General features: G+C 46.9%; 2 protein-coding genes across 2 annotated transcripts; one reads left to right on the top strand and one right to left on the bottom strand.

Moving 5' to 3' along the window:
- Positions 1-1,140: 1,140 nt before the first annotated feature.
- LOC115393136 (elongation of very long chain fatty acids protein 6-like) lies at positions 1,141-7,658 on the top strand. Its single transcript, XM_030097984.1, has 4 exons — positions 1,141-1,304; positions 4,851-4,982; positions 5,545-5,696; positions 6,552-7,658. Exons 1-4 carry the CDS (start codon positions 1,213-1,215, stop codon positions 6,980-6,982), a joined length of 807 nt encoding a protein of 268 aa, XP_029953844.1. The 5' UTR covers positions 1,141-1,212; the 3' UTR covers positions 6,983-7,658.
- Positions 7,659-10,936: 3,278 nt separating this feature from the next.
- On the bottom strand, positions 10,937-24,685 carry LOC115393704 (thromboxane-A synthase-like). The gene is made up of 13 exons (XM_030098813.1): positions 24,597-24,685; positions 24,422-24,515; positions 24,284-24,336; positions 24,118-24,214; positions 17,756-17,872; positions 17,349-17,437; positions 17,124-17,272; positions 16,912-17,042; positions 16,485-16,820; positions 16,322-16,410; positions 13,249-13,386; positions 13,010-13,172; positions 10,937-11,026 (listed from the first exon to the last, which is right to left on the bottom strand). The coding sequence occupies exons 1-13, from the start codon at positions 24,683-24,685 to the stop codon at positions 10,937-10,939; spliced, it is 1,635 nt and encodes a 544-aa protein (XP_029954673.1).
- Between the last annotated feature and the right edge of the window lie 3,298 nt (positions 24,686-27,983).

Genomic DNA, 27,983 nt, shown 5'->3' with positions numbered 1-27,983 from the left:
TTTTCTATTTGCTGTTTCCATTCTACAATGAATTTAATAAAATCATATTTTTTAACATTCCTGTTTTCAGTATACATTTCAAAGTTAATATGTTGTATTATAAATGTTGATCGATCATCTGGCTGCTCGTGCTGCTCTCTGCTCTTCTCTGATTGGTCGATTCCTCGTGGTTTCACGCTGCCGGTACACGCGCTCTCACCTGACGATATGACGACCGAATCAAGCCCCGCCCCTCCGGCAGCTGCGTCACGGCGTCCGCTGGAAGTGTCAATTGTCCCCATGGCAACACCCGCAGCACCGGAAGTCAGCCAGGGCACTGTCAAAATAAAAGAACGGTTCAATAAGAATTATGAGTTTTTTTCTTGTTTTGTCTGTTTCTTCTTCATTCTTGTCGCTTTAATTGGTTTGTGTCTAAACTGTTGAGCGCTTTTATAAAATTCATTCTGCAATCTTTTCATGTTGCATTTTTCTGTTTCTTTGTGGTTTTTGTTGTATTTATCTTCTCTGTTTTTCTTTTCTCTCTTTTCTTGCTTTGGCCATTTTGTATCTGTTTCAAATAATTACTAATTGTTGATTTGTTAACTGTTTTGACCTCTTGTGATAGTTTTGTATCTTTCAACTTTTCTTGTTCCTATTTGTGTTCGTCCTCTTTTTTTAAATTTTTTTCTTCGGTCATTTAAAACATCCTATTTTGTTGCGTTAACTCTATTTATCTGTTTCAGTAAAGCTAAAATTTAAAAAAGTGGGGGTGAAAAATTCTCTGAATTGAGGATAAAAATCGGACATTTTGAGTCAAATCTGTATGAATTCAGAGAATAAACATAGCAATTTTGACAATAAAGTCTTAAGTCTGTGAATTTGAATGTATATCATGATTATGATCCTTTTTCGGAATCCTGAGGATTAAGATTTAATTACTGAGAATCCAGACTTTAATATCACACTTGACTTTTATTCTCTTGTTTTTCTCTCTCACTAACCCTAGAATAGATTAAAGCCCAGTCCTTGTCCGCTCGGCTTCCTGGTTTTATTCTGCCCTCCTCTCCGGATCTGTGCGCCTTTTTGCGCGCCGCCTTTACGCACGGAGGGAAGCGTCTGAGGCGGAGAGGGAAGTCCGTGTGAGAGCCGCGCATCCTCCTTCCCTCCCTCAGACTCTTAAAACCTGCACCGAGCAGCCGCGCCGCAGTCTCCGGCTCCCCCCTCCATCCCACCATGAACGACAGCCTCAGTTACCCTCTGGAGGAGTATGACTTCGAGCGGCGCTTCGACGAGAGAGGAGCGATGGAGTGGATGCAGGAGAACTGGTGAGTGCGGAAACAGAGAGGGGGGGGGGGGGGGGGGGGGGGGTGAGTGTAGGAAAAGGGAGAAATCTCTGAAATGCACGTGTTTAGGCTGCACAAACGGCTTCCTCCTCTTCCTCCTCATCTCTCTCTGCCCTCACTGGCAGATGTGAGGCAGTTTTAAAATCTGTCTGAAGATCAGTTCTGAGCTGAACATGTCAGGAAAAGTCCAAACATGCAGAATAACAGTGCTCTTTCTCTTGCCCCTCAGTGAAAAGCGTTTTCACAGCATGTCGAAGCTTCTTGACCTTCTGGATCTCCGACCTCTGCTTCACTGTTATCTGTGGACAGTTGGGAGTTTTCCTTGATCCTCAGAGAGAACATGAATACATCTTACCTGGTCAATGATTTTTCTCTTTTTTTTAAATATATATGTTTTTTTGTTTACAATCCCATTAAAAAATACTTTTATTGTCAAGTATATACTAACATAACAAGCAATTTTTAATTTAAAGTTTATCAGATGAGTAAAATCAGAGAGTATTACAGCGCTGAAGTGCCAGACGATGGCGGATTGCTTCCTAGACGATCTGCAGTCTGTATGTATGATGAGTCGCTAAACCTTTACTTAATGCTGTCATATGCCCACCGGCCACTAGTGGGCGCTGTGCGTGAGCTGCTTCTGTGAACTCAGTTCAAGGTCAGTTCATCGTTAGGCCTGAAAATGTCGACTCAGAGTGAGAGATCCCTCATTAGTCTGTAAATATGAAGTAAATGTCCCAATAAAGTGATGGAGCGCCTTCTTCTGAAGCTCAGCAGGGATGAGAATCCATCGGTTGGCGTTAGAGTTCCTCCTGAGGGCAGAGTGTTCAGTCAGCGTTGACAGAAGTGAGAAGGCGGGATCCTCCCTGAACCTGGCAGAGCCACATTTTTTAAACACCACCAGCGTCCTGGACGCATGTGAGCTGAGATGAAGGCATTAATCCTCCCGCAGCGGAGCGGGAAGCTTCTCACCTTTCAGAGACTTCAGTCTGGATTCACGTTAAAATCAGGACAACGTTTCATCACGGTTTCTTTTCAATTTGATGGCAGCAGGTTAACTGAAATAAGAGGAATAAACGACTGGAGAAGTTAATGAAAGTATCTGGTTCTGCCTGCTGGCGTGTGTCAACATGCTGAAACCGAAGCTCCAAACATGCAGAACATGAAGGAGTTTTTAAATCTTCACCACAGACCTTCAGTCTGAACCAAGAGAGACAGAGATAAGTCATCGCAGCTTTTCTAGAGACATGAGTGGAAAAACGTTGCTCTGAAATAATCCTGCTCACATTAGAAGACAAAGCTGCGCCATGTCAGACGTTAAACATGAGATGTTTATTTACTTAGAGACACCACAGTGCTGCACAAATGAACAGATAAGATGTAAAAGTGCAGTCGGATAAAAGAGCGGGACAATAAAAGAAATTAAAATGGTAAAAACATGGTTAATATAAATGACACTGGAAAGACGAGTGAAAACATTGATATTTAACCATTTTAAGCAGAATATGAGTTTATATCCTCCATAATAAAGGACAGATAACTACTTCACGGTATTAATTTCATGTTAAAAGCTCAGTGGATCAAGACCTCTCAGCTTTTCCGGAGATTTCTGGAGGTCTCTTTGGACCAAACGAGCAAAACAAAAAACATCAGAAAGTAAGAAAATATAAAGTTCCATGAAGAATGAAGGTTTCATGAAGGTCAAGCTAAGTATTCCAGTGTGTGTCCAGAGTTATTCACTAATATGGAGAGCAGCGTGCCGGAGCTCCTCTGATTGAAATGCACGAGGTTGATTTTCCTTCAGGTTTTCCTGCTCATTCTGAGCCTCTGGTGGGAATTTGTTGATACTGGAATGTTGATCTGAGCAGGAAGTAAGAGCCTTGGAAATGTGTGTGAAGGAGTTTGGAGTGTGTGAGAAGAGTCAGTTATCTAAAGTCTGCTGCACAGATATGAAGTTGCTGGAAATGCACCTTTTTTTTCCTCTCTTGATAAATCCCACTTCACACAGAATGCCGAGTTTTCACAGCTTTTCTAGAGATATCTGGAGTGTAAACGTGTGAGTCTGAACCAGCGTTCGATCCGTATCTCCGCAGGAATTCGGATCAGATAAAGTCTGAGCGCCGTCACCGGCGTCCTCCACGCCGTCGAGGCTCACGCTTTCAGGACGGCGTTGTGTAATTTTCTGGACTTGCCTCACTTCACTGAACTTTCTCCTTTTAACCCTTCTTTTGTGCAAATATCGTGTGGAAGGAGCAAAGTGTGGCGAGTGACGGTCCAGACAAACTGAACGGTTACGTCTGCCTGTCCGGAGATTTGCTCCTTCCAGCTCAATCTCAGCGTTTCAACCACTCGATCGAGCAGCTTTTGCGAATTAATCACATCGTTTTCTGTTCAGATTTAAATTGAGAATAAATGCAGAGAAACGGTTTATTCAGTTCAGTCTCTGTGCACGACTGCATGGTGATCATGTTAAATGTATTGTTTTGTTCACCACACACACGCACACACACACGGGCCTTTTTCCACAGCGAGCTACGCTGTCTGACGTGAATCCGATACACTCTGGGCCTGAATTTAGCCGTGAGCAGACCGCTCCATGTTGAATCACAGCTTTCGATGGACGTGAGTCAGCGCGATTGCACAAGCGTAAAACGCCAGTCGACGCCACGGCTCCATCATCCATTCACAGAAAGGAAGGGAGTGAAACCTGAGCGGAGCCCTCGCCCTTCAGGCCCTGGTGTGTTCAGAGAGAATCCCAGTAAGAGGAGGAGGAGGAGGACAGAAAGAGACGACCAGCAGCTGCAAAGCGTCTTCAGCTGCAGCCGTTCGAGATCGAGGAGGATCGAGGCCATTCTCTCACGATCGTCTGAAGATCAAAACTCGCAGTGTGTGGTGGACATCAGATTAAACTGTTCCCCCCTCAGATTGGGCGTTTGTTGCTCTTGTGTCTTGGACAGTCCTGTCGTCACCGTCGCTGCAGCTCTTTGTGAAACAATGCGAGTGACTGTTGTAAAAATGAGCTCAGGATCCACAGCTGTCGGTGTGTCGGCAGCTAATCTCCCCTAATCCTCCACGGTGACATCAGATTTTACTCAGTTTGTGGAAACGCCCCGTCAGACAGGCGTTGGCGTGTGGACGAGCTGCGAGGATCTCCTCACATTTGTTCTCGACTTCAGTCGTCTGGTCCATTCACCCTAATTGTGTAATCTGATTACATAAGAGCGACACGCCGGTGGGATCGTCCTGAGGTTAATGGTCTGAGGAGGTGATTCAGGATTTAGCAGGTTTGTCTGGATTAGTCCTAGTCTTTATTGGTTCCCTGTGTTACAGAATCAGACGAAATCGCTCCTTGTAGGTTTTCTATATATACTGAAATTTTTTGTGTATTATTGTAATGGCTTCAGTCGTGAAGTAAAAGCTGAGTGTTCGCTGATGTTTTGGAGATATCCGGAGCAGAGAGCGTTGTCCGGGCTCCTGGATCCGACGGTGAACTCACGCCGTGTGTCGCTCCGTCTCTTCTCTCTGCAGGAACAAGTCCTTCATGTTCTGCGGTCTGTACGCCGCCTTCGTCTTTGGCGGGCAGCACTTCATGAGGCAGCGGCCCAAGCTGAACCTGCGCCGGCCGCTCGCCCTCTGGTCTCTGGGCCTCGCCGTCTTCAGGTGAGACGAACACCCAGACCCTCATTCATCTTAACATGACCTTTAATCTGCAGGCTTCATATCCGTCACTGGTTTGTGTTTGAATCGCCCTCTTTGCTCGCCTGAGCTGATCACTGAAGACAGAAATGAGTCCTACATGCTTTCTAGGCAGTGAGTCTTCAGCTTCTGTCCGGTTGCTCTTTCGCTGCACCTCTCTGATAAGTTTTATTGACTTTGCAGGGATGTGTCTTTATAACTGCAGCGGCGGAACAATGAAAACTTCACTTTAGTTCATGTTTTTATGAGAAACTGTACCACAGGTCCCTGAAAGTTCACGCCTTCGACTGAACGTGGTTCTTGTGTAATAAACTCAGGAGTTCCGGTCGATGGCGTGACTGCTACGTTCTGAAAAACTGGTTTTTCACAGTGTTTGTAACCAAACATCGAAACCTGCAAGAATCTGAAATACCACAATCTGAATCCAGCCAAGAGGGTAAAACCCAACCAACCTTTAGAAAAAGACAAAACATGTCACCCTGGCTTCAGAGGGACGGTCTGCTGACGTGTCTGTCCGACTCCGCAGCATCATCGGCGCCGTCCGGACCGGACTCTACATGCTCCACGTTCTCGCCAACAGCGGCTTCAGGCAGTCCGTGTGCGACAACAGCTTCTACAGTGCCCCCGTCACCAAGTTCTGGGCCTACGCCTTCGTTCTGAGCAAAGCTCCGGAGCTGGGTGAGACTTCTACTCAACGCAGCCGTCCCGAGAGTTTAACAGATCAGATTTCATTTGGTGCTGAAAGAGAATCTTCCCTGCTGGGAATCATTCATTTCTTTTACTAACTAACCGATACCTGTCTTAACTCTTGCTGAACTTGCCTGTTTGGAAGCCGTGTTCCAGAAGGCATCATGATCTGTGGCACTGGATTTCCACCTCCTACCAGATTCTGGTGGATTTACTGTAAAATGTCACTGAAGGGAGGATTTTGAGGCGCTACTCGAACAGGAAGTGTTGAAAGGCTGCGGCGGATCGGCTGACGGTTCAGATCTGCTTGTTTGGCTGCTGAAACGTTAAAAACCAGCTGGTGGGAGAAGATGGCTCCCCGCCGGGGTTCAGGCAGTTCACCGACGCAGCTGCAGCGCCAGCGGTCCCAAAATTCCAAAGGTCTGGAGGTAGACCGGATTTGAACTGGCCTCGGCTGGGTTTGACCATTACGGCATATGGAACAAGATTGTCCAGTCCTGGTTCTGGAGGGTCTCTGGTCCTGGGCTGTTCCTGGATTTAGATCAGCCTCAGTGAATCCTCCTCCTCCTCCTCAGCTCCTCCCGTGGCTGCCGCTGTCTGGTTACTGCAGGAAGTGATTGCGGTGCTGAGGAGGCAGAATAACTCCATTACGGTGTGATTGATCTTCAGAGTGTTTCTCAGCTGCTGACTGGACGGATGTTTTCACCTCGGTCCTGTTCCGACCGCCACTCCACTGTAGCTCTTCACGGAGGAGGTCGAACAGGGTTCATCCCGACTCTGAGATTTATGATGATTTGATAAACTGAACAGCTCTGTAGAAAAAGCTCTGATGTGTGTGTGTTGCAGGAGACACGGTGTTCATCATCCTGCGGAAGCAGCGCCTCATCTTCCTGCACTGGTACCACCACATCACCGTGCTGCTGTACTCCTGGTACTCCTACAAGGACCAGGTGGCGGGCGGCGGCTGGTTCATGACCATGAACTACCTGGTGCACTCGCTCATGTACACGTACTACGCGGCGCGCGCCGCCGGCCTGCGGGTGCCCCGCCCCTTCGCCATGCTCATCACCGCCACCCAGATCCTGCAGATGGCCATGGGCCTGGCCGTGCTGGGGCTGGTGTACCGCTGGAAGCACGAGGCGCGCTGCCCCTCCAACATGCACAACATCGTGTGGGGCTCGCTCATGTACCTCAGCTACCTGGTGCTCTTCGCCTCCTTCTTCTACAACAGCTACCTCCGGGGAGCCTCCAAGGACAAGGCCGCCAAGGCCGAGTAGCGCCGTCCATCTGGCCGGCGCTGGAAGCTGCTCCGCTCTCCGACTCCGACTCCGAACAGCGACGCTCCGGTGGGAGGAGAGGAGAACAGACTCAACGGGTCTGAGGAGGATTATTTAAAAAGGGACTAACATGAAACTCAGCTGGACCAGTCAGTAGAAACCTGCTTAAAAACAGAGAAAAGTGGCTAATGAGACAACAAATGGCTAAAAAATAGACAAACCTGGTTGAAACAGGACTAAAAATGCACGTTTAACCTCATGAGGGTGGAATATTGTCTAAGGTAGTGAACTACAGAATAATAAAGGGATTCAGAATGTTTGCTAAAAAGTTCTGAACTAAAACTTCGAATATAGTGAAAATAACTCATGTAACAGTGTAAGAAATGGTTTTGACAGTGTAACGTGTGAAGACGGGCTCGACGCTCCGGCGCCTGTCGGCTCAAAGGGAAAGGCGACGACGCCTCGGTCCTCAACAGGCTTTTGAATTCGGGATTTTCACCGTTTGAAGTTGATCGACAGATGGAGTCGACGTCGCTCTGATGACGTCGCATCAACTTTTGTTTTGCATGTTTTTGCTTTTTACGTAACGACGCACGGATCGCACGTTTAAACAGTTTCAGCAGAGCCACGTCTATGAAACGGCGCAGGCTGAATCAGTTTAACGACATCGTCTGTTGTTGCATTAGGGTTTTTTTTTTTAATTTATTATTTTTTTTTAACTACAAAAGAAGAAGTTTCAAACCACTCTGAACCCAGAAAGCACTGATCCAGATGTGTTGGGTCGGGGTTCTGGGGGGATTTGGGGGAAAACCTCCAGGCCTGGAGCCGGACGCTCTGCTCTCCCACACTGTGAAGCCTCTCCTCTCCTTCACTTCCCTTCGCTGTGAATTTATCACGATGCTCTGAACACGTCCTGAACTGAAGCCTTCATGTAAACCAGTATTACCTGAGAACACGAGACAACAGTCATGATGTGGTTTCAAACTAGAAAACAGACCGGAGTTAATCTGACTCGATACTGCCACCCAGTGGACAGCAGAGGAACAACGCAGATGGGACCGTTCTCTGCTTCAACACTGCCTGGCTGCACCGAGTCCTGCTGATCTCATTGTCTTTTAGTCTCGAGGTGACGGCTGCCGTCCACACACCGTCCATGAGAGGAACACTCACACGCCAAGGGAGATCATGCAAACCTCACCTGGGCTTGAACCGGGGAGAGCGAACCACTACACCCCTGTGCCCTCCGGGCTGTCTGTGTTCACAGACACCATCTTCAGGAGGGTGAAGAGTCAAGTAGGCAGCGGCAGAGTGTGCAGTGGTTTGCACCTGCAGCTCACAGTGAAAGGCCTCTGGTTTGCCTCTGTGGAGTTTTCATGTTCTTCCGTGTGTGTGAAGGATTTCTCTTCTCTCCGACTTTCTGCTGCACCTTTAAGTTCCATCCAGCCAAAGCTCTGTGTTAAAACCATTTGTAAAAATTTGCCACAGAAATTTGTTTTCTCTAAAGAAAAAAAAAAAATCTTCCATTTTGTGAAACGTTCACATTTGTTTGATGTATACTGAAGGCACTAATTTATATCCCTTTAGTTTGTTTTAGCCCCGCCCACCCCTCCTTGTTAATGTTTTGTGATTAGATGAGACACAAATGCACTGGTTTTTTTTTTTTTGTGGGAGGTTTCCAACTGAAAAACATTTATTCTCAATTAAATAAAACCAGGAACCGAACACCACATCATGTCAAAGGTTAAATTGTTTTAACTGTTTTTCTCATCAACTAAACCTACAAATATAGCAAATTATATAACAAAACGTCCAACATTGTTTTCCAGAACCTTGAGAGTCTGTCCGTTGACATGTTGAGTTCTTTTTTAACGTTATTTTGTGCTGAAATGTTTCATTGTAAATGTTTTTAACCCACATGCTCATGTAAAGCTGCTCTGATCGTCAACTGATTGATCCTAATGTTTGTCTTCACTGTGATCTGCTGATTGTTGAAGACTTTTCAGCTGATAAACTGTCTCTAAAAGACATTAAAATATGACTAAATATGATTGAAATGTGACGCCGACGTCAACAATAAAGGAATTTTTTTTAACCAATAACCATTTCCTGTCTGCAGCATCAGTCACTGCTAATCCTACTGAACGAATCAGGTTGTTTTCAGGATTTTTTGTGTCTCTTGAGTCTGTTCATGTGATTTATGTTTGAAATCAAGTTTAATCAGTTAATGGGAGGAAGACATAATCTGTTACATATAATCTGTCTATAATCTGGATCTTGGTAGATTGTGCTCTTGAATCTCGATGTTGGGAGGGAGATGCTCTATAATCTGGATGTTAGAGGGAAAAAGATGCTCTGTAAACTGGATTCTATCCTAAATTTTAGGACAAATCAGATGGTTAACCAGAAGAGAATAAGTTTAATGCTTAAACTAAAAAAAAAAAAACTTGTTAAAACCTGGTTGACAACAAACATTTAAATTTTGATTTTTAATGTGATACATAGTGCTGGCTTTCTTTTCAGCCTTGTCATGTTTCCATCTTTTCCTCTTCAGTCGACAGAAGCGTGGAGAAAAGAGCCTGAACTGCCGGAGCTGTGCAGATCTCAGAGTGGGGACGAATTCTGGCTGAGGAATGTGACTTTCTCCCACTGCGCAGGGATTTGGAACATTTTTCAGATTCTTCACCTCTTTTTCCAAAGGGATCAAACTGGAATATGCAATCTTGCAGCGCCCCCTGGTGGTTTCAGTCAAATCTGCAGCTAAATCGTAATAGTTTCAAACTCAGTCTAGAGGATTAATCACTTCATTAATCAGCCAATGTTCAATATTTTTTACAGCTGAAGTTACTTTGATATTTAATGAATCCCTTCTCGTTATTGAACACTTTACTGCATTTATGTTTGGGAATTTTATATGTTCAGCTTCTTTAGAAAACTTAATTTTCAAGTTATTCATTTATTTGTCCTTTTTAAGTTGCATGATTGATAAACAAGGTCTGGCAACAATATTCCATGTTAGATCAAGTCTTTATAAAGTAACATTAAGTTCTGTCACACTAGTATTTAAATTATTAGGGTTCAAGCCGAGGAGCACCAAGGATGTGAAGGACCCTTTTGGAATCAGATTATTTTATCTCGGCAATGAATTGTGCTTCGAGGGCAGAAACACCAAGAGTTACGAAACTTGACAGGCACATCAGACCTGCTGACAATTCTTAAGTTTAATGGGAAAAACACAAAACAAGTAAAATGGCTCAACAGCGCCATCTGCAAAATTCGGAACACCAGCCCCCGGATCGCGTTCCACCTGCAGCTACAGACACACACGGAGTTTTTTTCAGAGAAACTTCCATTGAAAAAAGATTAGATTTTAGCAGCTTTATTTCTCTTCTGTGCATAAAATACAAGAATCTCAGTGGAGGAATAATTTAACTCTTCAAATATACATCATTCAAAAACAGAATTAGCGGATACTTTAGTACTGGTAATTATTAATCAAGAACACCACATTCAAGTTAGAGTTACATTTTCTCTAAAGCAATAAATGATTCAAGTCCCCAAAAGTGCTGCTAGTGAGAGATAGAGAAACATTTTAGAGTCAAGGTGCTAAAAAAAAACTCAAAAAGAACAAAATGTTTCCTTTTAGAATTTAGCATGGATGACTGAAAATGTGTGACTTTGGTGAAATAAACCATCAGAGGTTATTTTTATACACAGATTGGCCTCCTGTGGGCCAAGTTTGGCCCTCGGACTGTATCTTTAGCACCCTGGTGTGAACTATTAGTGCATCACACTTGGTTTCTGCTTGATTAGGAGCATGAAGAGCCGCCGCACTCGGCTGCTCGCCCCTGAACACAGCAACAGTTTTAGAAATAACCCAGTTAATGTTTGATCTTGAAAACACTCGAGTTGCACACCGCTGAAGTCAACATGTCTTCTAGGACAGCGAGCTTTGAGTCACTCCTCAGCCATGTTTCTCTTCTCAATTTTCACAAAGATGCCATTTTTAGGTTCAAGAACGGAGGATAGCTTTATCTCAAGAGGAACCTGAAGAAAAGAAAAAAATATGTTACTAATTTACAAGATTAAAATGACAAATTAAATAGAATTAACAGCAATATTTTGCAATATCTTTAGTTTCAGTTGTCATTTTTAACTCCAAACATCTGAAAATCTAAACACATGAAACATGAACATGGTTCTGGTCACTCTAGTAGATGGAAACTGAATCTCAATGTTTATCCGCACCACTTCCTCAGAAACAATAAGCGTTTTACTGGATCCATTTAATCCGTTTCCAGATATTTGTCATCTGCTGCACATACAGGACTGTGTCAGAAAATTAGAATATTGTGATAAAGTTCTTTATTTTCTGAAATGCAATTAAAAAAACAAAAATGTCATACATTCTGGATTCATTACAAATCAACTGAGATATTTCAAGCCTTTTATTATTTTGCTGATTATGGCTTACAGCTTAAGAAAACTCAAAAATCCTATCTCATAATATTAGAATATTTCCTCAGACCAAGTAAAAAAACAAAATTATAACAGCAAAACAAAATCAAACATTTGAAAATGTCCATTAATGCACTCAGTACTTGGTTGGGAATCCTTTTGCACAAATTACTGCATCAATGCGGCGTGGCATGGAGGCAATCAGCCTGTGGCATTGCTGAGGTGTTATGGATGCCCAGGATGCTTCAATAGCGGCCTTTAGCTCATTTGCATTGTTGGGTCTGGTGTCTTTCAGCTTCTTCTTGACAATACCCCACAAATTCTCAATGGGGTTCAGGTCAGGGGAATTGGCAGGACAATCGAGGACAGTAATGCCATGGTCAGTACACCAGTTACTGGTGGTTTTGGCACTGTGGGCAGGTGCCAGATCATGCTGGAAAATGAAATCATCATCTCCATAGAGCTTTTCAGCAGAAGGAAGCATGTAGTGCTCTAAAATCTCTTGGTACACAGCTGCATTTACTCTGGACTTGAGGAGACACAGTGGACCAACACCAGCAGCTGACATGGCTCCCCAAACCATCGCTGACTGTGGGAACTTCACACTGGATTTCAAACAACTTGGATTTTGCTCCTCTTCAACCTTTCTCCAGACTCTGGTGCCTTGACTTCCAAATGAAACACAAAACTTGCTTTCGTCTGAAAAGAGGACTTTGGACCACTCTTCAACTGTCCAGTGCTTCTTTTCCATAGCCCAGGTCAGACGCTTTTTCCATTGTCTTGAGTTCAGAAGTGGCTTGACCATGGGAATACGGCTATTGTAGCCCATTTCCCGGACACGTCTGTGAACAGTGGCTTTTGATACCTGGACTCCAGCTTCAGTCCACTGTCTTTGAAGCTCCCCCAAATTCTGGAAGCGGCTCTTCTTCACAATGCTTTTAAGCGTGCGGTCATCTCTCGGTTGTGCAGCGTTTCCTGCCACATTTCTCCCTTCCAACAGACTTTTTGTGAATGTGCTTTGAAACTGCACTCTGTGAACAGCCTGCTCTTTGAGAAATGTCTTTTTGTGTCTTACCCTCCTGATGGAGGGTGTCAATGATGGTCCTCTGGACAGCAGTCAGATCAGCAGTCTTCCCCATACTTGTGATTTAGTTTACTGAACCAAGCTGAGTGTTTTATTTAAGGCTCAGGAAACACTTGCAGGTGTTTCGAGTTATTTAGACGATTCAAGTGATTAGTTAAATAGCCTACTAGTATACTTTTTCATGATATTCTAATATTTTGAGATAGGATTTTTGAGTTTTCTTAAGCTGTAAGCCATAATCAGCAATATTAAAATAATAAAAGGCTTGAAATATTTCAGTTGATTTGTAATGAATCCAGAATGTATGACATTTTTGTTTTTTTAATTGCATTTCAGAAAATAAAGAACTTTATCACAATATTCTAATTTTCTGAGACAGTCCTGTAAAATGAAATATTTCATGGATTTCTGATTTAAGATGTTTCCCTATCAGCATTTCAATATATTTAGTTTACATGGAATTAATGGAGCTTTATTTTGAAACGCACCTGGGTCTCCGAGCAGGCGACGACGCTGAACTCGTGAAGCAGATGCACCAAAGCCATCCGGATTTCCAGCTGGGCCAGTCTCATGCCCACACAGTTCCGCGGCCCAGCTCCAAATGGCAAGTAGACGAAAGGATGCCGAGCGGCTTTAGCCTCGGGAGAGAACCTGAAAAAACAAGGTTCAATCCCGGTCAACGCTCCAGTCCGTCACTTCTTCTGCGGTGTGGACAGAAGCGGGCTACCTCTCAGGGATGAACCTCTCCGGCTCCGGCCAGTGCTCCGGGTCCTGATGGAGAAAACCCACAGGGATCTCCAGGGTGGCTCCTTTCGGAAGCAGCTGGCCGTTCACCACGCAGTCCCGGTCGATGGCCCGAGCAAATCTAGTTCAGAAACAGAACGGTTCACTCTGCAAGTTTTTCAACTTTCTTTCACCGATTTATTTATTTTCCCCCCCTTGTCCTGTTCGGCAGTTGGGGCGTGCAATATTGTATGAATGTAGCCTTTTACTATCCAAACAGATTTTAATGTTGGCAGCAGGACGAGACTGAATCTCCTCCTGCTGCTGCCTTTATTTAAAGCTGGCATCCGGCATGGCTGAGGACAGGACCGGGACGGAAACGCTCAGAGAGCGAGAGACAGAAAGAGAGGGAGATAAAGAGAGGGAGAAGGGGGGGGCACAACCTATGTACAAATGCAAAACAGTGTTGTCGACACACCACACGTAACCAAGACCAGTCCCAAACCCCAAATCTAGACAACACCAAAACAGAGCCGACAACCAACACAAAAACTGACAGAACCATACATATATATATATATTTTTTTTTTTTTTGAGAATATAGCTAGTAGTAACTAGTAGTAAACTCGGGGCGTGCATCAAGAGAGGTCTATTACAGATCACCATTATTCTAACCACCACAAGAAGACAAGGTAACCGAGTATGTGAAGAGTGATTAAAGATCAGCGTGATCATGCAAATATGATGGTGATAGTGATGGTGATAGTGATCATGCATATATGACCTCTGACCCCTGAGAAGGCCAGAAGCAGGCCAGAGAGGCCCTCAGAGCCCAGACAGCCGGCGGTCATCACAGAGCCCAGATCCAAGCCGCCCCCCCCAGGCAGACGCCCCCGCTCCGGTTCAGAAATGGGGCAGAGGAAAGCCCTGGCCGGGGACCCCGGCGGTCCTGGGGCCCGGGCCCCGCGGGTGCCGGACGCCCAGGGTGGGCAGAGCCGAGAGCCCAAGGCCCAAGAGCCAACCCCCCACACAGGCGGAGGGCCATGACCCACCCGGGAGAACCGGCCCACACAGGCGGCTACCCACCCCAGGCCAGTACACCCCCCAGCGCTCTGGCCACGCACCCCGAGATCCAGGGCGTCAAACCCCCCCCCGACCCCGGAAGGCAAGGGAACACCGAACCCCACATCAAGGCCCCCCCGCCACCCACAACTGCCACCCCCAAACCACACCGCTGCAGACAGGTATGCACCCCCCAGAGCCAGCAGCCCCCCAAACCACAGCCGGTCCAAACCCCAGACTCGTAGGGAAACAACAGCCCCCCACCCCACCAGAAGGAATCTGGAAACAGGGGCGCAGAAGACCCCATTGCCCCCTCCCCCCCCCGGCTCGTGAGTGTTGAGGCGACAGTAGCTCAGCTGGTAGAGCTGGTCGTCTTATAACCAGAAGGTTGGCGGTTTGATCCCCGCTCCCGCAGGCGTAAAAACTGTCGTTGTGTCCTTGGGCAAGACACTTCACCCACCTTGCCTAGTATGAAAGTTGTGAGAGTGAATGGTTGGTGGTGGTCGGAGGAGCCAATGGCGCAGATTGGCAGCCTCGCTTCCATCAGTCTGCCCCAGGGCAGCTGTGGCTACAGTAGTAGCTTACCGCCACCCAGTATGGTGTGAATGAATAATGCAATGCAATGTAAAGCGTCTTTGAGTGTCCTGAAAAGCGCTATATAAAACCAATGCATTATTATTATTATTATAATTGATGGAGTATATGTTGTTTGCGATTAAAATTGAGGGGCAGTAACCACACTGTGCCGCGAGCGAGGCCAAACGAGCAGTCCCATCTACCTGAACAGCCCCACCCCCGACACAGCGCGCCAAGACCCCCCAACGTGTGTGTTTGTATGTATTTGGTCGTGTTAGATGACTAAGTGCAATTAAGACTGAGAGGCGAGCCACCGAAGGGTGCAGTGATTGAGGCCACTTAGATGGCCCCCTCCACCACACCCTACCTGATAAGCCCGCCTCCCAAAGCCCTACGTGTGTGTGCATGAGAGCGGGGGGAGAGGGGGGTCTGGGGATGCCGCAGCACCCCCGTCACCCAGGAGACCCCGGATGAAGGACAGGGCCAGGAGGGCCGCCACCCCCTCCCCCAGGACCAGGGTGGACAGCGACCATAGCCAGAGAGCCACCGACCCAAGAAGCACACACCCATCATGCATCAGGAAGAGTGGAGGCGAGGACAGAAAGGGGGCAGCGGAAGGACCCAGACCCGGGGGCCACCCCCCACAGGGCACCACACTCTCTCCTCACATACATATCTCCAATCACTCACACATACAGACATACATACTTACAGATACACACCCACACACACAAATGCTCACAGAAACATACCCACACATAGATACACACTTACACATACACAGTCACACACATATACATACATATCCAGATACACACCCACACTCACATACACATACATACCCACTCATACATACTCACACATACACACCCACACACATATACACATGCACGTACACCCACACCCACCTTCCCCAACCCCCTAACTCCCACAGCCCACCACCACCACCGCCCTATCCACCCCCCCATCCGCCATCCCCCCACCCCCCTGTCCCCCACCACCACAACCACCCACCCCGATGCCCTGGATTCCGGGGCAGCAACCAGACCCCAGGGAATGCACCGACCCAGGGCGCGGCAGCACGCCCGAGCTGACCGGCCCCCCCAGCCATGCCGACCCCCCCACCCCAATGGAAAGGGACAGCCCCCAGGCACCAGGGCCCAAGGCCCCAGCCACACCCGCCCCAGGACACCCCGGCCACGAACCGGCACCCACCGACTCAGGCCCCCCGGAGCCCCCGCCCGACAGCCGCAACAACCGCCCGATTTTCACCGATTTAGACCAAAGGAACCCTCCATGCATCTGTCTTTGGAAAGGAGCTCTTCATGATCCTATTTAAATCGTATGCAGTGAGCGCTGTGCTCCCGCCGGTCAAACAGGGCTCCTGGCTGCTGATGGTGGACATCAGTGACATATGATCAATAATGACCTTCATTTACCTGAAGAAAGGAGGGTAGAGCCGTAACGCTTCACTCACAACCATGTCCAAGTACTTCAGCTCCTGGACATTTGAGTAATCTGGTGAGCTCTGAAACAGGAAGTGACAGAAAATCCCATCATCCAACGTCCCAGTCACCCGGACGACGGCAGGAAGCGGCTCACGTGTCTGGTGAAGAACTGGTCCACCTCCTCCTGGACTCTGCTCTGGCATTCGGGGTGTAAGGCCAGGAGGTAGCAGGTAAACGTTAACGCGCTTGTGTTGGTCTCGGAGCCCGCCAGGAGGAAGATAAAAGCCTGACCCACGATCTCCTCCTCGGTCATGGTCTTGTGTGAACGCCTGGCGGGAAGCTCCCGAGAGCGAGGCTGGCCGCTCTGCTGATCCCAGGGTGCACGTCTCTGCTCCAGATCACTGTGGTCTGTTGTGTCAAAGTGCTCCAAGGACACACACTCATTCCTGGTTTGAGCCTCCAGCATCAACTGGAGGAAGTCTCGACGCCTCTAGGAGAGAAGAGTTAGACACGCTTCCACGTGGAATAAGAGCAACAAAAAAAAAAAATCACTGGAGGCTGAAACGGTAAAGACAGGTCACCTTCTCAGGAGGCTGCTGCTCCCGCTGCCGGATGATCCTCTGAATACTGTTCTTGAAGAACTCGTTCATCTGGTCCAGTCTTCTGTCGGGGAAGAACTTTACCAATGGAGTCATGATGGAAGGTAAAGCAACTGGACACACAAGCAAACAAATGAGACGAAGAAACTCCAGCTGAAGGAAGGAGGGAGCTTCAGCTTCAAAACTGAACGCACCGAAGAGAAAGAAGATGGGCCTGAAGGCAGACAGGGAGAAGAACATCTGTGTCTTCTGAACCAACGGTTCGTCCGGGTTGTTCTGCGAGTCCACCTGAGCTGCGAATGCCACGCTGGCGATGACGTCTATCGCGAAGCAACCAAAACACCTGCGGAGGGAACAGGGAACTTTAAAGACGGCCGAGAACAGACAGTTCCGTCTCTGCTCTCTCAACGTGAGATTACCTGTGGATGTCAAAGGCCTCTCCTGAGTCAGCGTAGCCTTTCAAGTTGTTCATCAAGGTTTCAGCAGCTGCATTGATCAGAGGAACCATCTAGAAGCAAAGAGAAACATGAACTTCAATAGCAGGGGCCCCGACGACCACGGCAGACTCTGGAGGATCTTCTCTCTGCTCCAGATGGTTGGAAAGCTTTCCATAAACTTGATTTCATTTACAGTGTAGTATCTGATTTTGACCAACTCAAGTGATCTGCTGCTAGAATCAGGAATGAAGTGGTGTTTGTGTGTCGGCAGATGAAACGTATGAAAATCAGATCACACTTTAAAGAACCTCAATAAAGTAAATTCAACCTTTATTTTTGCTGCTGCTCTTGGTAATAACTCTAGCTACAATGTCAAAGTATCATCTCACTTCTTTCATCTTAACGGCACTGAAGGACGGAGTGAGGATGCTGCGCACCCTCTTCCAGTGTTCATTCTTCAACATGAGCAGACAGTCGATCATGGGCTTGGTGCGAAACCGGAGACTCTGCAGAAAGAGCTGGGAAAACACACCGTCTGGATCAATCCACACTCTGGATGTCAAAACATGAAGCAAAACATTTCCGTAGTTAATCGAGATTAATCACGTTTTGAATTGCACGTTTCAAATTTTGTTACTTTGCATTTCAAGGCTGTTTAAAGCCCTTAAAGTTTCTCTGATCAGAGTGTCTTAAATGGAAATCAAATCAACACAAAGAACTTCCTTTTTGATCTTTTTAGACTTGCTTTCAAAATAAAGTTCGATGTAGACCAACATAATGAAATGTCTGCATCAAATACAGTTCTCAAATTGAAGAAAGTTCCATGTAGATGAATTGGTCTACTTGGAAACAGCATCTTAAACAACATACTCCAGTGACAAAGCCAGGAAATAAAGAGGAATGAAGTAACAAAGTTCTTCTGTGAGAGATTCAAAAGATCAGATCACTTGCTGATTAGACTTCTGAAATCAATAATAGAACCATCATCAGAACAATCAGTCTGATCCGAACTGGAAAGATCAGGAAACAAGTGATGTGAACTTTATGACAAACAACTGTCCAGCATATCGAAAGCTACAGCGATTCTAAAGTTAATATTCTGACAGCCCAATGCTGATTAATCATGTTGTCCGTTGCTTAATCATCCATCCATCCATTTTAAAATGCTTATCCGGGACCACGTTGCGAGGGCAGCAGTTAAAGTAGGGATGCCCAGACTTCCCTGTAACCAGGCAGCTCCTCCGGGAGGATCCCGAGGCATTTACAGGCCAACCGATAGACAGTCTCTCCGGTGTGTCCTTGGTCTTCCCCGGGGTCTCCTCCTGGTGGGACACGCCTGGAACACCTCTCCAGGGAGAGATCCAGGAGGTGTCCTAAAGAGGTGCCCGAGCCACCTCAGCTGGCTCCTCTCAATGTGGAGGAGTAGCGGCTCTACTCCAAGCTCCTCCCTGGTGACTGAGCTCGACATCCTTTCTCTAAGGGAGCGCCCAGCCACCCTACGGAGGAAGCCCTTACTTCTGGTGTCCACCACCAGGTTCGGGGGTTATCCCCACGACAGGCACCGGAGACCTTACGACCACAGCTCTGAGCAGCTGCTTCAACAATGAAGGTGGAGAATGTGGTCCACTCAGGCTCAGTGTCCCTCCCTGGGATCTGGGAGAAGTTCTCCTGGAGGTGAAAACCATGCCGACAGAGGGTTCTGCCAGACGTTCCCAGCAAACTCTCAACACGTTGGGCTCTGCCAAGTCTTTCCGGTTTGCTCCTCCGCCAGCGAATCCAACTCATCAGGTGGTGATCGGTCGACAGCTCTGCTCCTCTTTTCACCCGAGTGTCCAAGACACGAGGCTGGAGCTCAGATGACACAGCAACAAAGTTGATCATCAACCTCTGACCTAGGGTGTCCTGGTGCAGAGTGCACTTGAGGACACCCCTGTGCTCGAACATGGTGTTTGCTTATAGCCCCACAGCTCAGCCGCCATGTGTTGAAGCTACTGTTGACAGGAAAGGCTACTCCACGCCGGCTGTGTGGCGGTGGTTTGGGGTCCAAAGTGACGATCAGCAAACTGAGCTGATGTGCAGGGTGCGTCGCCAGTTGGTGCCCTCAAAAACCGGCAACACAACAAACCTGTTCAGTCATTTGAAGACGTGCCACCCAAGTGATTATACAGAAAGCATGAAAGCGTGAGTGGAGTCTGCAGCCTGTCAGCGCTGTTAGCACATCGATCCGCAAGGAATATTGGCCTTTTGAGTACAGAACTACTTGTGATACAGTTTAATTATGCTTCAGTTCTTCTCTTTTCCTGAAAAAAGGGTGCATCGCATCATTGAACATATCACCACGTCTTGCCGCCAACACTCTTTTTCTAACATGCAGAGAGCGCCTGCGGGACCCTTCTTCTGTGGTGTCTGTGTAAAACAAGGTTGAACATGCAAACAGCACACCTAGTGGCATGAAGTGTAAATGCAGTCATGACGTCTGTGCGCCGTGGTTTGAATGGGGATCACCCTGGTATTATTCCAAATGTTTCAGAAACCAGAATATTGATCTTAACACGAATACTGACTACATGTAAACAGCCAGTGTTGTCTTTTCAGGCCATTGCACCATACGAGCAACATTCTAAGAGAAGAAAAACGATCATACGCGCAATTACTTTTGTCCATTTTCTTTATTATTGTAGTTTTGTACGGTTACATTTTAAGTCTAATCTGTCCAATCTAGATTGTTATTTAAATTTTGTACATTTGAGGCAAGCATTAAAGGTGCTGTAGGCAGGATTTTGCTAGTCAATGCTAATTTTTCTGTGTTTTCTTTGGATTAAATGGTAGAGTATCCATTGATAATCCTTTAGGAGTGTAGCATAATTGCACTACCGCGAGGGCGCAGCGTTTTCATCTGTCTCTGTTCTGAGCTGAAAATGATTCTCGACAGCTCCAGGTATCTTTGACCAATCAGAAGAGCCTCTCAGGCTCCAACTGTGATTGGTCGAGGGGCGTTCGTCGCACGTTCTTGTGGGAGGGGCTTAACTTGCGTAAGGGCGTGATGTCAGAGAAAACAGGACAGGATTGGCTGTGCTGGGTTTCAAATCGCCATCTTAGATGGGTCAAATCGCCATCTTGCTTAGTTAACCCGAAGCAAGATGGTGGAGATGCGGAATCTTGCCTACAGCACCTTTAAAGCAACACTAAGGAACTTTCAGTTTTCGTTGATTTTGGCAGCGCCAGTGGACAAAAGCGGTAGTGTTTTGCCTGAACGAATACTACAGTTCCCATGAGGACTAGCGCGTGGCGTCGTAAAATGCTGCTCCCGGTGGCATGCTGTCGGACTGAACTCACCTACATTTGTTTCTAGTGGCTGTGTGAGGGATGGATAACGACGAGGTAATGAATCTAATGGTGGCTAAACAATGTTATATCATGATGTGGCGCATGCCGTAAAGCAGTCCGCACATTTGGAGTTTCTTAGTGTGCAGGGTTCCTACCACCCTCCTCACAGCTGCTTAGTCCAAGTGAAAGCAATACTGATGCCCTCAGCCAGTGACAGAGGGTCATTCAACTAGTTGTAAGTTGATGTATCATCACAAAAGATATTAAAATGTTTTATAAAGGTTGAAAAGTTCCTTTGTATCGCTTTATTGATGGCAGCAACATATTTAGCATCATAACTTGAAAATAATGTTTACATTCTAAAGCACCTTCATTATCCCCAGGGGATTTCTTTAGTTTTTTAAACTTTTATAGCAACAAAAATCCTCAGGGCTGTAAACTGTCACACTTTAACAATCGTTCAGTTCTTCTCTTTTACTGAAAAAAAGTGCATTGCCAGATTTTGTCATCTTGGTGCTAGATTTTTTTCCCATTTACCGCACTGTTAAGTGAAATTGTTATATTTTTCTAGGTCTATATTATTTAATTTGCATTGCTATTTACTTGATTTGTTAATAAAATGTTAAACTATTCTATAATTCCAGTTTTCAGAGCAGATCCTTTAAAACTGGTTTAAAAACAAAGTAACATATCGTGATTATAATCAAGATTGAATGACATGAAAAAAAAATATGAAAAGAAATTTTTTTGCCATATTGCCCAGTCCTAATTGGATTTCTGTGCTAGACACAGTTTGTCCATAACAAACACCATGTTCGAGCACAGGGGTGTCCATAAGTGCAATTGGCACCAAGACACCCTAGCTCAGAGGTCAATCAACTTTGTTGTTGTGTCATCTGACCTCCGGCCGCGTGTTTTGGACACTCGGGTGAAGAGAGGGGCAGAGCTGTCGACCGATCACCACCTGGTGGTGAGTTGGATTCGCTGGCGGAGGAGCAAACCAGACAGACTTGGCAGACCCAAACATGTTGTGAGGGTTTGCTGGGAACGTCTGGTGGAAGCCTCTGTCAGCATGGTTTTCAACTCCCACCTCCGGGAGAGCTTCTCATGTTCAGAGGGAGGCTGGGAACATTGAGTCCGAGTGGACCATGTTCTCCACCTCCATTGTTGAAGTAGCTTCCCAGGACTGTGGTCGTAAGGTCTCCGGTGCCTGTCGTGGCGGCAACCCCCGAACCCGGTGGTGGACACCGGAAGTAAGGGCTGCCGTCAAGCTGAAGAAGGAGTCCTATCGAGCCTTGTTGGCTTGTGGGAATCCAGAAGCAGCTGACGGGTACCAGCAGGCCAAGAGAACTGCAGCCCGAGTGGTTGTTGAGGCAAAAACTTGGGTCTGGGAGGAGTTCGGGGAGGCCATGGAGGAGGACTACCGGTCGGCCTCGAAGAAATTCTGGCAAACCGTCCGGCACCTCAGGAGGAGAAAGCAGGTCTCCACTAACACCGTTTATAGTGGAGGTGGGGAGCTGCTGACCTCAACTGGGGATATTGTTGGACGGTGGAAGGAATACTTCAAGGACCTCCTCAATCCCGTCGCCACATCTTCCATGGAGGAAGCAGAGGCTGAGGTCTCAGAGGTGGACTCGTCCATCACCCAAGCCTGAAGTCACCGAGGTGGTTGGTAAGCTCCTCACTGGCAAGACACTGGGGGTAGACGTGATTCGCCCCGAGTACCTCAAGTCTCTGTGAAGGGACTGTCTTGGTTAACACATCTCTATAACATCGCGTGGCGGTCGGGGACGGTGCCTCTGGATTGGCAGACCGGGGTGGTGGTCCCCCTTTTTAAACAGGGGGACCGGAGGATGTGCTCCAACTATAGGGGGAATCACACTCCTCAGCCTCCCTGGGAAAGTCTATTCCAGGGTACTGGAGAGGAGGATTCGACCGATGGTCGAATCTCTGATTCAGGAGGAACAATGATTTCGTCCTGGTCATGGAACACTGGACCAGCTCTAGACCCTCCATAGGGTGCTCAAGGGTTCGTGGGAGTTCACCCAACCAGTTCACGTGTTTTGTGGACTTGGAGAAGGCGTTTGGCTGCGTCCCTCGTGGTGTCTTGTGGGGGGTGCTCCGGGAATACGGAGTCCGGGGCCCTTTGTTAAGAGCCGTCCGGTCTCTGTATGACCGGAGTAGGAGTCTGGTCCTCATTGCTGGCAGTAAGTCGGACCTGTTCCCAGTGCATGTTGGACTCCAGCAGGGCTGCCCTGTGTCACCGGTTCTGTTCAGACTCTTTATGGACAGAATTTCTAGGTGCAGCCAGGGGCTGGAGAGGGTCCGGTTTGGGGACCGCAGGATTTCACCTCTGCTTTTTGCAGATGATGTTCTGTTGGCTTCATCGAACGTGGACCTGCAGCATGCACTGGGGTGGTTCGCAGCCAAGTATGAAGCGACAGGGATGAGGATCAACACCTCCAAATCCAAGGCCATGGTCCTCAACCAGAAGAAGGTGGCTTGCCCTCTTCAGGTCGGTGAAGAGACTCTGGCCCAAGTGGAGGAGTTTAAGTATCTTGGAGTCTTGTTCACGAGTGGGGGACGGATGGAGCGTGAGATTGACAGGCAGATCGGTGCAGTGGTCGCAGTAATGCGGTCGTATAGGTCCGTTGTGGTGAAGAGGGAGCTGAGCCGAAAGGCGAAGCTCTGGATTTACCGGTCAATCTACGTGTCCACCCTCATCTTTGGTCATGAGCTTTGGGTCATGACCGACAGGACAAGATCCTAGATACAAGCGGCTGAAATGAGCTTCCCTTAGAGATAGAGTGAGGAGCTCAGTCACCAGGGAGGAGCTCGGAGTAGAGCCGTTACTCCGTCATATCGAGAGGAGCCAGCTCGGGTGGCTCGGACACCTTTTTAGGGTGCCTCCTGGACGCCTCCCTGGGGAGGAGTTCCGGGCATGTCCCACCGGGAGGAGACCCCGGGGAAGACCCAGGACATGTTGGAGAGACTATGTCTCTCGGCTGGCCTGGGAACAGCTTGGGATCCTCCAGAAAGAGCTGGAGGAAGTATCTGGGGACAGGGAAGTCTGGGCATCTCTGCTGAGACTGCTGCCCCTGCGATCCGGTCCCGGATAAGCGGTGGAAGATGGATGGATGGATGGAATTTATTTTCATTCAAAAGATAACACAAAAAATATACATGGAAGAAAGTAATACATACAAGAATGAATGAAAAAGGAGCAGAATGAATGACTTGTAATGTCTGCCCCTTCTTTCATCGTTTTTTCAAGTTGGTTGATTAAGAATGATTTAATCTGATTAATCATGTTTTCTTTAATCATGTTTTCCGCTGATTAAAGAGGGCTTCCACCGATTAATCATGGCTTCCCTGATTAATCGTGGTCTCCACCGCAGGCCACAGGCCTTCTCTGTCTCCTCACCTGTCTGTTGGGGAAGCTACTGAAGTCCCGGACCAGAACCTGTCTGAGCATATCGGGGTCTGCGATCACCACCACCGGCTTGCGGCCTAAATAATACCTGAAACACAGCACGCAGGTCAACAGGTAAAACCAGCACTGGGACTGTGGAGGAAGGGTCTCCTCTTACCCACACACTCTGCCGTGTGTCTTTATCAGCTTTATCACAGGTTGGTAAAAACCCTGAAAAACAGCAGATGACTGAACTCTCAGAGCTGCTCAGATTCAAGTCTTGTTTAAAAGAAACAGATTCTCCAGAGAGTCTCACCTCTCGAAACATGAAGAAGTTTCCATAAAACGGCACCGTCTTTGGATGTTTGATGCCGCATCGAGACAGGACTGAGAACGGGTACACCGAGTACCTGAAGGTTCAAGGGAATTGCCGGATGTCAAGGTCCTATTTTCTGCTACAGCAACACAGAGACCTCATGATTTTTACTGACCAATAAAGGAGTCCGAGAAGAGTGACGATGAGGCTCAGAGTGACAGAAAAGTCAACGACCTCAGGATGGAGGACGCTTCCAGCCTCCATGACGAAGCAGCAGCTCAGGTTTTAACAGCAGTCTGAGGATGAAGAACCGGGAGGAGGATGTGGTGATTAGTCAGCTTAAAGCAGAATCTTTACTGAGGTTAAAGTTCAAAATGCCTCAATAATCATTACAATGACAGCTTCTTTCAACTTTCTGTTCTTTGGGAGTTGTTCTCTCATTTCCTGGAAGATTTCACCATGTCGAGGTACAAATCAAGAAAACTGCAGCTGAACTGACCTCAAACCAACAAACACGTCCTCCGCTGCCGTTCTGTAGATCGCTGTGAACCGACAGGCTGCAACGCTCTCACCTCACACACACACACACACACACACACCAAACATCATCAGAATGAGGTGGCATTGTGGAAAAAATGTAAAAAAAAAAAGTTTATTTTCAGCTTTGTAAGAAAAATGTGGAGCCTGTGTGTGTGTGTGTGTGTGTGTGTGTGTGTGAACTCTTTGGTACTCCTCCAACAGAACCTGGTAACAGGATTTGAGATAAGCAGATTTGGTATTGGAAGTTTGAAAATCTTATTTACACAGTGGGAACGTCACCACTGTGGAGCAAGACCTTCACCCCGAAGCCCATCCTCCACCCACCACCTCACATGAGCCGTTTCCTTTTGACCAAATGTCTTTTAATCTTTCACAGTTCTTCTCCATTGGTTTGGCTCACTTCTTGAAACACAAGTTACATTTTCAAAACTCTTAAGATCATTTGGCCAAACAGTCTGACAGTTCAGCTCAAGCCCATAGTTCATTTGCAAAAACTCAACGCTCTCCCAAAACTAGTTCACTCAGGTGGCAAAACGACATTTCTCTCTCCAACAAATGGTTAATGTCCTCAAACTGCTTTATCCCTTTGGCATTGTGAGCACTGACAGTCAAGATGTTTAGTTGTTCTGTCATTAAGGCAGAGGATCATTGAAATAATCCTCATCTACCTTTAGTCTGAGTGCAGTCCTTCATTCACAATGGTTACTGTGATTTTTTTTTTGGGGTTGTTTAGCTTACAGAATACATATTACAGAAGAAAATGAAGAAAAATATACGATTTTACAGGAAGAAAAACATAATGGAAAAGAGAAAAATGAAGCCAAACCAAGCTAAACTTCATATCTACCAAAACACTTTTGATCAATTCCCTGCAGTGAAAAAGATGAAAGGCGTTCCACACATTTCAGAAGGTAATGATCCCACGCACACATCCAGACAAAGTGTCCAATACTGGAGTTTCAGAGTAAAAATAAACTGTTCATGCTGGCCTCAGTCAGGCTTCAACTTCTCACCTCCAACTCGATCAAAGCCAAACAAAGGTCAGAGGTCAGAGGAGACAGCCACAGAAACTTCATTCTATTAAAGAGACATTCACATATGCACCGCAGCTCATTCTACTGAAGCGTAACACTCATTGGATTTTAGATCGATTTCCATAAAAGGTGACCCGTCTTCCAGCTCAGCTGCTGATTGCTCGCTTGTCGGCTGTCAGGCGTCTCTACAGCGTCCAGAACACCAGGTTTATTCTTCTGAATATCCTTCGATGTCGGCTCTTCCTATCATTGTGAAGCAGAATTCACCAAGCGTTGGATTGTTCACCTACTAATAGGGAACGTGAGCTGGGATTAGGCCGTCGTGAGACTGGTTCGTTTTACCCTACTGATGATGTGTTGTTGCAATAGTAATCCTGCCCCTGCAGGTCTTGGGCGTAACTGCAGCTTAGTGAAACGCTCGTGGCTTGCGTCCATGTACGCGCACGGAAGAGGGGAACTCCTTCCTCGCTCTTTTAGTAGCGCTCGAAAAAGTTTCTTTTGCCTGGTGGGTCTGTGCTGGAGTTGTGGCAGTGCTAGAAGCCCGTCTTTTCTTACTTTTGGAAGATCCATCCTCAGTACTGCTCAGTTGTTGCCAAGCCTCTGGGGGAGTAATGGCGGACAAAACGAAACTTAATGAAATCAGGTCAGCGGGAGCGCGCATTATGTCACATTCTCTCAAATTCTCAGCAAAAAAGATTCTGGTGCCGGACCGGCACTGCAACTTTCAAGTGACAATTTAGCGCTGTTAGCGGTACTTACAATGAATATATCAGGGCACATTGTACACACCATTGAATATTTGTAACATATTAAAATAAGTGTTTTTAAAGTTGAAAAACTCCTTAATGCACCTTTAAGGTTGAAGGACGATTTAAAGACAAGGTAATTCATGAGATTTAATAAGAAAGGAAAATTAAGGTTAAGGTAAAAACATACTGTAAAAAGATGCCAATTGCATTTTGTTTGTTTGTGTAGCTCTTACAGTGTGTTCACATGCACGGCTGTTAATGAAGGCTGTGAACCGTCAGTTTGAGAGACCAGCTTTTCAACCGGGGATGCTACAGGCCTGGAGCGCAGCAGACAGTCTGGAACACTCCTGAGGTTTAACTTTAAAATCACTCTTCCCATCTGCTGGGTGACTTGGGCCCAGTTTTGGCCCCCTGGCCTATAGTGACTGAGTCAGATGAAGCAGAGCAGGGATGATCTGAAGTTCACCCTGCCTCACCAGTTTCATCTCTAGCTGCCACACACACACACACACACACACACACACACACACACACAACACCACAATAAGAGACTCCACTTGATCAACTGATGTAGAGAATGACTGCATGAAGCCCAGACTGCCTGCTGCAGTTCCTGCAGCTGCCTGAGGAGGGCTCTCCTGCATCACTTCACACAGAGTTTCATCCAGAGGGTCAACATGAAGTCAGTTTTAATGAAAACTAATGGTGAAAAAAAAGCAGTGAACCGTCCAGAAAACGTCTCCTCCAGCTGTTGCATTCTGGGTGTTTTCATAACCTCCGATAGAAACCAGATAATTCTTTTTCTGGCAGCAGCATCGCTGGAGTCTCAGCTTGGCTCTGTGTTGTCAGAATATTTTACCTTCCCTTGGTGGTTTTGTCTGGGTTTTTTTTCTCCATTGTTGGTGCAGATCAGTTTTGAGTTTGATCACTAACAAGAAAATCCAATGAGTTTGTTTCTATTAAAATGTGTTATGGTTCGAGACGACTGGTTAATCCGATGTTATTGAAACTAATTGATTCCGTGTACGATCGTTGTGCTGCTGTTACACCCAAATGTTTGAGCCCTCAGGAGAAGATTGACGACTGACAAGAGAACTGGCAAACTTTGTCAAGTGAACTCGTCCTGGTGAGAAACTCCAAAGACCTCAAACTCGGCCCGTTACTAGAAGAGAGGCTGGTGATCAACATGTTCTCTGGCCCAGCCCCGGCCACGCCCCCAAGTCTGACCAGTCACCTTTA

This window comes from Salarias fasciatus, chromosome 8 (assembly GCF_902148845.1).
Source record: "Salarias fasciatus chromosome 8, fSalaFa1.1, whole genome shotgun sequence".
NCBI classification, from domain to species: domain Eukaryota; kingdom Metazoa; phylum Chordata; class Actinopteri; order Blenniiformes; family Blenniidae; genus Salarias; species Salarias fasciatus.
This window is presented reverse-complemented; position numbering and strand designations above follow the sequence as displayed.